This window comes from Perca fluviatilis, chromosome 4 (assembly GCF_010015445.1).
Source record: "Perca fluviatilis chromosome 4, GENO_Pfluv_1.0, whole genome shotgun sequence".
Taxonomy (NCBI): domain Eukaryota; kingdom Metazoa; phylum Chordata; class Actinopteri; order Perciformes; family Percidae; genus Perca; species Perca fluviatilis.
The window spans coordinates 35517191-35527116 of record NC_053115.1 but is presented as its reverse complement, the minus strand read 5'-3'; the positions used below and the strand labels follow the sequence as shown (position 1 = coordinate 35527116).

Below are 9926 nucleotides of genomic sequence, written 5' to 3'. Positions count from 1 at the left end.
CACAGAGCCTACAAAGGAATGCTTGGCAAGACTTTTTCCTGGATAATGAGCGAAGGAGTAGCTTCCCCAACCTCCTCATTGTGGAGCTTATCTTGGTCTTGCCTCTGTCTGCAGCAACAGTCGAGAGGGGCTTCAGTGCTGTGAAGCGTACCAAGACTGACTGGAGGAACAGCTTGAGTATTCAAATGCTGAAGAGCTTGCTCTTCATTAGCTTGGAGGGTCCCAACTTGGAGCACTTCAACCCCATGCCAATAGTGAAGAGGTGGCTCATGGAGGCGGACAGAAGGAGTTTCCAGTGAATACAAATAAATGTATATGAATAATACAATTAATGAATCAGTTGTTTAATTCTGATTAATCATAATGTATACAGTAAATACAGTTTCATAGAAAAGTGTTTTCCTTATATTTCTTTCAGGGCCAGTAAAAATGTAGAAGGGGCCAGCAAAACTCGGATCTACTGGCCCCGGGAGCCAGTGGGGATTTTTTTTTTATGTTGAGCCCTGCCCACACGGCCCGTATCTTCATGGATGTATTAGCTCCTAAACTGTTATCAGTGTGGACTGGAGCATGTGAAGGCATCGCGCAGGTCAGAGCTGCCAATCTACCGACGTAACACAGTCAATACCTGCCTGCAATTACATCTTACCGCTAAAATCTGCCGCTAGAAACAACCTAACTCAAATCTTACGAACAACAACTAGTTGGATCAGAAATCTCAGAAAGTTTTTACATGAGAAACAGCAAGCCCATGGATAGAGTTAGAATTTTTGAAATATATTGGTTTATGGATTAATGACAAATATACATGGAAGAATCATATTAAAAATATTGAGACCAAATGTAAAATGTTTTTAAGATTCCAATGTGAAGATGACAAAGAAGCACTATCAGGCTACATATATACAGGGCTTTGATGAGATTCTGGTTGCATCATGTATGAAGCAGCAGCAAAAAGTCACCTTAAAAAACTATACAGGATACAACACAGAGCATTAAGACTTTGTTTGGTAGCGGTTAAAACTACGCCTATTAATGCACTCCTCGTTGAATCTAGTGAAATGCCATTACATTTGAGAAGAACTAAGTTATCATTAGCATACTGCATAAGAGGACGAAATTGCATCAATTTAGCATCAACTGTTCTATAGAATTGTTGAGAGTACACAAAATGTTCTGGTAAAGGCTTTGGATGGGACATGAACAAGAAAGTGAAACTACAAATGAGATAATATACAACACAATCCAGTTGTTATTAGCAGCAGCATTTCTCCATAGATGTTTTCTCAACCCAAGGTAAATCTTCAAATGTAGAAAAACGAAGAGAGTGGACAAAGAGGAATCTTAACATTGGGTATTTGGTTCAAGAATATTTGAAGAATAGCTACCACAATTATCTCAATATTTTTTACAGATGGATCAAAACATTTAAATGAGAACTGCAAGCAGTTATGACGGGGTCCAAGCCTCCCCGGCGCGAGACACCACCCAACAACCCGCAGAGTCCGCAATTGTGTAACCTAAAGTGTCACGGCATCTGGGAAACATCGCAATTCATCCAAAATCAGGAAGTGTGGTCTTAAGTATAAACCCTAATTTCCCATTCACATTCATGTTATACATGCGTTGTAATGGCACCAATGTAATTTTTTGGGGGCGCAGTAGACCACACCCACTTTGATGAATCACTACACCACAGTAGGCATGGCATCAGGAGTGGAAAAAATCAGAAAAGCAGTTTATGAGATATAAACTTGTAGCGCTCCCTAGTAAAGTTTGTTGGCGAGCCTCAGAGCATAAGGCCGGTTACAGACTGCACGCGTCTCGCGAGCGTGGCGTTTCTGTTGCATCTCAGCTGCGTGTCAGCTGCGTGGATTTTTCTGTGTCCTACATACCAGAAGCGTGTCTGACGCGGCGCTGCTCCTGCTGCTAGGTACAGGGAGGGCTGATCTCGGGACATATAGTGCCAATAGATTCAAACTCTGATAAATGGGTAAGTGGGCTGTCTGAACAACTTTGTGTAGCTGTAAAGAGCCTATATAGCCTATCTGATGTTGGACCGTCACTCAGAACACACACTACGTTGTTATCGTAGCCTATCCTACCATTTATATATAGCCTACTGATTTGATTAAAGCAAGACAACGTCGGCAGTATTGACTGCAAAATATGTTCTTTATGACAGGTGCAATATTTGAAAATCTTTTCTCTGAAATTTTGTATTACATTTATATTTACATTGATGTCAAAACCTAGACTTTCAAACATCAATATGTCATTTATTAATATGTATTTGTGTCTAAATGACATATAAACATATTTTCCTATTCTATTTTGCCTGGAAACGCTTCCAACACGCTCGCGTCTCGCGTGAAAAATAGGCGTCGGTTCTATTTCTAGCAGGCACGCGTCTCACGCCGGCAGTGTGTAAGCTCTAACCTGTTAACAATGGAGCCGAAATATAAAAGGACATGCCACGCAGCTGACACGCTCGCGCGACTCTTCCAGTGTGTAACCGGCCTAATCCTATCATTCTAACTGCAGACAATAGACCTTTTTCACGGCAGACATGTTGACATGTCATAGTAGGAACAGCACAGGTGTATTCAAAACCATTAATGATGGCTGCATTCCACTTAGGAGAGGTCCTGGTATTGGGCATGCTGACTCACTGAAATAGCTTACTGGGACACTTGATGGAATTGAGCCATCTATCAATTTCAGCTGTGCTTTTCCTACTATGACAAGTCAAAATGTCTGCTTTGAAAAAGGTCCATTCACCATTGCGGGTCAACTACATAACGCTAAAGTGTCTACGTCGGTAGAATTAACAGATAAAATGCCTACTCCTAAAGCTGAAAACCCTGTTCACAGCGGTGGAAGCCCGGTGCTCGGAAGCTCCAACGGCCACTACGAGTTCATGTCACTGACCAAGCCGTTGAACCGGTTCTTGCTGTCGCATCTTCTCCAGCGACAGGGCTCCGAGCCGGCCACAGCTCGCCTCTGAGCATCGGAGAGCCCAACTCAGTGCCGTGTGTGCGTGTGTGCATGTGTGTGTGTGTGTGTGTGTGTGTGTGTGTGTGTGTGTGTGTGTGTGTGTTGTAGTAAAGAGAGAGATTGGGAGAAGGAAGTTTGTGTGAGGTGGACCTGGTCACCACAGACCCAAATCTTCTCAGTCTCTTCATGTGGCACATTTTGTTTGGCACATTGTATGGGTCACTTCTTATATTATAACAAGGTAATACAATGTGTAATCAAGTGTAAATGCTAAATGCCCTAATACCTGTTGATACTACAACAATGCAAAGTATAGGCTCCTAACCTTGCAGTTTTGCACATATCGTGTAAGACTCAATTTCTCCATTTCTTTGCACAAAACTCTCCAGAAAGTGCCATATTAACGGTTTATTTTTCTAATTTTTTTCCCGGGGGGGTATACCACCCTAGGGAGAGCCCCCCCCCAATTTAACCCCTGTGGGGCAGACCAAACCATCAGCAATGAAAAAAAAAAAAATTGTGTTCGCTAAACCCACCAGACTCCATCTAAATAATTTTAGCATCGTAAAATATGGGCATTCTAGAACATCTCTGAGCTCTGAGCAGCTGTCTTGGGCCTGCGCGTGTAGTGTTCGCGACTATACGTTTGGTCAGTGTTTTCTTTCTTTCATTCCAATTTTGGGTCTGTCAGTCGCAGTGAAAACCGGGGACATTTCAGGGGACAGCTCCAGCCGGGGACATGGTCCCTGGTCACCTTATGCTTTAGGTCCTGTTAATCAGGACAGAGGCTTAGCAATGCTAACCATGGCCCTGTGTACATTGCCATTAACCAGAACTTGTTTTTGGGTGTTTTCCATGTTTCCATCTTACACTTTGACCCATTAAAGTTAATTGGAACATTTTGGTCACCTAAAAATATGTTATTTAGCAACCACGCTAGCTAGCTAGCATTAGCTGGTAACTTAAGAGAAAGTCTGCTGATTTTCTGAGATCACTTTAACTTTTAATTGTTGATAAACAAGTTAGTTGAGTGAGTTAGCCAAGTGTCCCTTGCGTAGCCTTTGTGATCCATGCTTAACTTGACCAACAGATGTCTGATGCCAAACAACAAGTGGACAATTTGTCTTATTAGAGGACTGACCTTTTTAAAAACAGTCTTAGGAAGTAAAAAGTCTCCCAACTCACAAAACATAAGATGGAAGGTGATCAAGAACAAAATCATTAAGACCTAAAGTGTCCAAGGTGTTAATCCACAAAAAAAAATTTGTGATTACCCAGGTTCTATTCTCAGTAGCCCCCATTTTATTTTGTTTTGGTTCAGAATTATGCCTTCAAGCTGCCAGTGTGCCATGTGTGTGTACCGGTATTTTTCATTTGTAAATGTCCACCAAGTTATTTTGACCATAGTCCAGTCATTTTAAGCCAAAATGGGGGTCAACTAGGACAAATTGCAACAGAAGAAAACTCAACTGATTTTGTATCCTCGATATGTCCTGAGTAAGGAAAAAAAAAGCCCCGAAGAATCCCATTAGGGGAAAATTTAAAAAAAGATTTGCATAAATACCACAAAATATCTAAACATTGGATATAGCCAGGTGAAAATGTTTTGTAGAATCTTGTTGACATCTTACAGTAAAAGACTATAGAGGCAAACAAATGTCACCATAAGGGGCAGAGATTCAGTCATTCATTCAAGGTCCACTCAACTGTCAATCAACTGTCACTAAGCTGTCACTCAGGTAAGAAAGATTTCCTTTTGTTTCTCCTACATGGATTATTCAATCTACATTAATAAAATATACCTGGTGATCAACTACAATTTAATGGGAACATCTGGATGTGTGTTGAGCTGTGGTACGACTATTATTCGTGAGCTGCACAAACTCAATGCAGATGGCCTGTGACGAGAATGAAGATGAGATTCTGGGTAGATGGGTAGCCTAAATGGGTTCCATTCAGACCTTAACATTAAGGGCCCTATCTTGAACCCAGCGCAATTTACTTTGTACACCGACGCATGTATCATTCCTATTTTGCACCCGACGCACAGCAGACTTTTCCCTCCACAGACGCACGTCGGTAAATTAGGGAACGAATTTGCGCTCCCGGGGGAGGTTCAGTGAAAAGAGGAGGCGTGTTCAGGCGCAAACGTTCCCTGATGCTATTTTGCAGTTTCAGAAAACAATTCCGCCACAGACCAGGAAAAACCTAGTCTAAAGTCAGTGGCGCTAGTCTAAAGTCAGTGGCGCGTTATTCAGATCCTATTTTAGTGGCGCATGCTTGGCCATAATGTAGCGTGTGCACAACGCGCATACACTTTGATTCTCTCATCTACACGGACGCAGCAGTTCCCATTTTTGCAAACCATACATAATTACAAGGAAAAATATTACTGAAAATGCACTTCAGGTGTTTGGATAGGTCAGGAGCACTTTACAGTACAGTCCTCAAAAACTCGCAGCATTCTTTGTGGCTTGTTGTGTTTTACACAACATTTCCATGAATCATGGTTGATGACATAAAGGAGGAAATATTAGAGGACTTAAGGAGACGTGATGTTGAACTACGGCGGGATTGGACACTGACGGGATCTGGTCCGGGAGTGGCAATGCGCTCCTGGTGGAGCAGGTGAACGGAGATGGAGTGCTGGGAGGAGGAAGGGGCACAACAGGTGCAGGTGGTGCGTTTGGAGGCCCACGCTCCATGGCTGCAGCAATCCTCTCCAGACTTGAGGAGATGCACCCGAGAGACCGCAGCAACATCGCCACCCAGTCAAGACGGGCATTTATTACTTTGTCGCATCCCGGACAGCTCCCGCTGGCGTGGGCCAGGCAAATCCGCCGTCATAATAGCAATCCGCCATGGAACAAGCGCGCCTGCTCTTAAAGGGAATGTGAGATGATGCTCTCATTGGTTTATTTCACATTACGCCCAAACCACACCTAGCTACTTCAGACCAACCCATTTTAGATTTGCGTCGGGCGCAAGAGTCATTTATCCCGCCGGTATAATAGCAACAGCGCCCGAGATCCGCCCACAAAGCTACTTGCATTTCACGTTTAATACTTGCGTTTCAGATCGTTAAAATAGGGCCCTAACCCCACAGTCACATTAGCTACAAGAGACAGAGACAAAGCGACAGGCTACCATTCATTTTCAATGGGAGTGGCCGTTTGACAAGCGACGAGCTCGCCGCTGCCACGAGCAAGGCGGGGCCAAAATAGACAAGAAGTCTATTTTATGCAAATGCGGAGCGATGCGACAAAGTAACAGCCAATCAGAGTGAAGGGGCACCGTGACGTAGGTCAGTGGCTCGAGTCGAAGAAAATAATTCAAGATGGTGGAAAATGCTTCAGGACATCGTATTTCTGTATATATCTGATATGTTATTTTATCTCATATATTTTGTTACTTTTATCAAGAAATAAATACTCTTAAATCCAAAAATATCGTTTTTGTGACTTAACAATACCTCTGAAGTAACTTTTAAGACGTGCTTGAAGGTAGCACCGGAGAATTTCCGTTGCCAAGCCAACCAGGAGTAGGCTAGGCACGCCCAGGAGCGCCCACAAGCGAGTTCATGTCGCTCTCTTTTGTAGCTAATGTGACTGTGGGTTAGTCTTTTACTGTTATATGTCAACAAGACATTTTCACCTGGCTATACCCAATGTTTAGATCTGTTGTGGTATTTATGCAAATTAGCACAATCGTAATTAGATTAAGTACCATTTGCCCTTGTTGACAAACAATTTCAAAAAACTTGTAATACATTTTTAGTTTGTCTTGATGTAAGTGATCAACTCAGTAATTTTCATGGTGATATCTAAAGGTTAAAATCCTTACCCTATTCACATGAGAAAAAGAATGAATAGGCTTATGAATAGGCTATATTTGGGTCTTTTTCGAAACTTTCACCTAATGGGATTCTTCGGGGCTTTTTTCCTTACTCAGGACATATTGAGGATACAAAATCAGTTGAGTTTGCTTCTGTTGCAATTTGTCCTACCTTTTTCATAAAATGATTGGACTACCAACCAATGTGTCATGTAATAAACATTTACAGTTTTCAATTCCATAAATCCTACAAGTTATTTTATTTGCAAAAAAGCAGGTCAAATATATTTCTCTTTGTAAGTATACACATCCTGTGAATTTTCTTCATCCTCTATTTTCAATAAGAGGCAGCTTGCTGTGACTTGGAAATATCCAAGGTCTTCAGGGTGATGGTGTCAACCCACAGTCCATACACCAGGTTTACAGAATCTACTCTCTTGACAGAGAACTTATAATACCTGTCAGGTATTAGGTTATTGACCTCTATGTTGTACGACTGGCATGTAGATTTAGTAAACTGGCAATGTTCAGCAATTGTTGGGTGAAAACTCTTTACGTGGATCTCAAACTCTTGGTTCAACTCCTGAGACTGCTCACCTGTGACTTCCCAACACAGATGTACAGTGTTGGATGTCGTGCAAGTCTCGGACCGGTTAAATATAACCGGCATCTTGATGGCCAGTGATGCACTGAGCTGTTGTATGGGGATGCTGCCTGTGTTGGGGATGAGCTGGTTCTGCAGGTCCAGCGGGCCGAGTTTCCGAGCCAATCTGCTCTCAAAGTCTTTCAGGTACTGGTGGGTTTGCTGGAGCCTCTCCTGGGTGGAAGCTGCAATGTCACTGTCTACCAAACCCTGGTCGTACTTCATGACAAAGGCCTCAAGCTCCTGACAGCCCCTGATGATCTCTTCGTAGAGCAGTCCCAGAAAAGTGAGGTGGAGTTTCACCTGGGTGTTAGCCAGGGTCATTGCACGCTGCAGCCTCCGCTGGTCAACGAGAGACCACACCGTGCTGTCAGACAAATGTAAAGTGTGCTGCTGCTCATCTGCTGTTGGTAGCAAATCATCATGTTGGATTTCCAAGTAGTACGAGCTCCTCTGCATGAGCTGCAGCACTTCCTGCATCGCCTGGGAAATACATCACATGAACTTGTGAATCTACAGGTGCTCTGCTATGTGCTCAACCTGTCATACTGTATCACATCCCTCAGACAGTACATTTATACTAGTGTAAGGACCCTGAAAAACACACACTGGTGTTAATTGGCATATGAACTATAGTCAGGTTGAAGTTGGGTAGAGATGGGAAGTCTTTGAATGAATAACAGAGAAAAATGCCCCACCCCTAGCATGTGCAGCAAAACAGGAGAGTGAGGGACTGTCAATCAAGCACAGTCAGTACACACTCACACAGTCTTGAGAAGAGCTCTCATCTAATCTAACACCTCAAGGTTGTGTTCAGAAAAACATATTGCACGCATTCATACACACAAAACATGGCAGAAGTAGTTCTAGTAGTAGTAACATCCTGCTACATTTCACAGCTATGTATATCTGGCCAATTCCTGCATGATGCAGTTGTGATAATTGCTGCATGATGCAGTTGTGATTGTCTGTCTGGAAATAATGGACATTTTCCACTATTTTCTGACATTTTACAGACTAAACTAAGTGAATAATCAAGAAAATTATCAGCAGATTAATTGAAAATGAAAATAATAACATAGCAAATAATAATAGCTCTAAAGTTCAGAGTTGTAAAATTCAATTTATCGTATTATAAATCGCTGTGCAGTGTTTTGATACCCGACAAGCCTTCAAACTTAATAATTAATTAAACAAATTTGACTTGTAGCATCATGTCCACACCAACTAAGCCCCTTCCGTGCCTGAATTGGACCAAAAAGGCAGTTACAGTACATTACATGATCATCGCATGTGTCTTGGGTATATTTATATTTATAGCATATCTTGGTAATATATCACTTCAAATGCATTCTATGCATTTCATTACACACATTCAGGGCATGACATTCTGCTCAAAGTCAAGCAACATAAAAGTAGCGTAAAAGTAACGAGTAACGTAAAAAGTTACTTTCTATAGGGGGTAACTAAGTAAAGTAACGGATTACTTTTTTTAAGAAGTAACGAGTAACGAGCAAACACTACTTTTTAAAAGTAACTTCCCCAACACTGATCGTAATGCAGACCATGTGGACAGTAGACTGAAAATGACACCGTAAACCTATCACAGATTGCTTTATCATTAAAACTACAGCTTCCATGTCCTGCCCATTTTCCTTTACTCACTAAAGGCCAAGATGTAATTTACAATATGTTATACAACCCCAAGAACATATGATGACTAATCAATAATACAAACATATTGTAGCTCTACATTATGGCATACTAACCATGATGCAGTCATCATTTAGTCTGGTGCAGAGCAGCTGTAGGATTTGGTTGCGGAGGTCTGGGAGGGCGTCCATTTGAGTCTCCTGGGCTCCACACTCCTCTAAACTTGTACAGGCCAGCTTAACTTGATCCATGGTTACTGTACAACATTTACGTTCAGTGTGGGTTGTAGGCAACATACAGGCAATTAAAACAATGTGTGTATTTTTGGCATTGCATTTAATATGCAAATGTATTCTTAGGGCATTTTTTCAACTATGAAAGATAAACAACAGATTGCTTAGGGTTTACTCTATGTTTTACTTTGGTGTAAAACTCCATATACCAATACTGTAAAATGTATTGATTGATTGATTGATTGATTGATTGATTGATTGATTGATTGATTGATTGATTGAATGGTTGATTGATTGACTGACTGATAGATTGACTGACTGATTGATTGATATATTGATTGATTGATAGATAGCACATGTGAGAGTTTTTTGGACTGGCTTATTGGACATTAAAGCTCTAGTGCGTAGTTTCTGTCTACCCCATGAGGGTAGTAATGACAACAACACTGTCAGCGCATCCACATGATGCAAGCCTTCAGTGATCACCCCCCAACCCCTCCTCCACACAGTTGCTTGTAGCCAAGGAGGACACAGAGGATTAAAAAAACATGATGAAGAGGTTATTA

General features: G+C 41.8%; 1 protein-coding gene across 1 annotated transcript; it reads right to left on the bottom strand.

Annotated features, from left to right (window-relative positions):
* Window positions 1-7168: 7168 nt before the first annotated feature.
* Window positions 7169-9379, bottom strand: LOC120556919 (fibronectin type III domain-containing protein 11-like). The gene is made up of 2 exons (XM_039796794.1): window positions 9244-9379; window positions 7169-7957 (listed from the first exon to the last, which is right to left on the bottom strand). Exons 1-2 carry the CDS (start codon window positions 9376-9378, stop codon window positions 7169-7171), a joined length of 924 nt encoding a protein of 307 aa, XP_039652728.1. The 5' UTR covers window position 9379.
* Between the last annotated feature and the right edge of the window lie 547 nt (window positions 9380-9926).

Excerpts from the sequence above, each read along its gene's own strand:
- LOC120556919 (XM_039796794.1), bottom strand. The coding sequence starts at position 9,378 with ATGGATCAAGTTAAGCTGGCCTGTACAAGTTTAGAGGAGTGTGGAGCC. Across the intron at positions 7,958-9,243 it reads TAAATGATGACTGCATCATG|GCGATGCAGGAAGTGCTGCA; the intron begins GTTAGTATGCCA and ends TGTATTTCCCAG.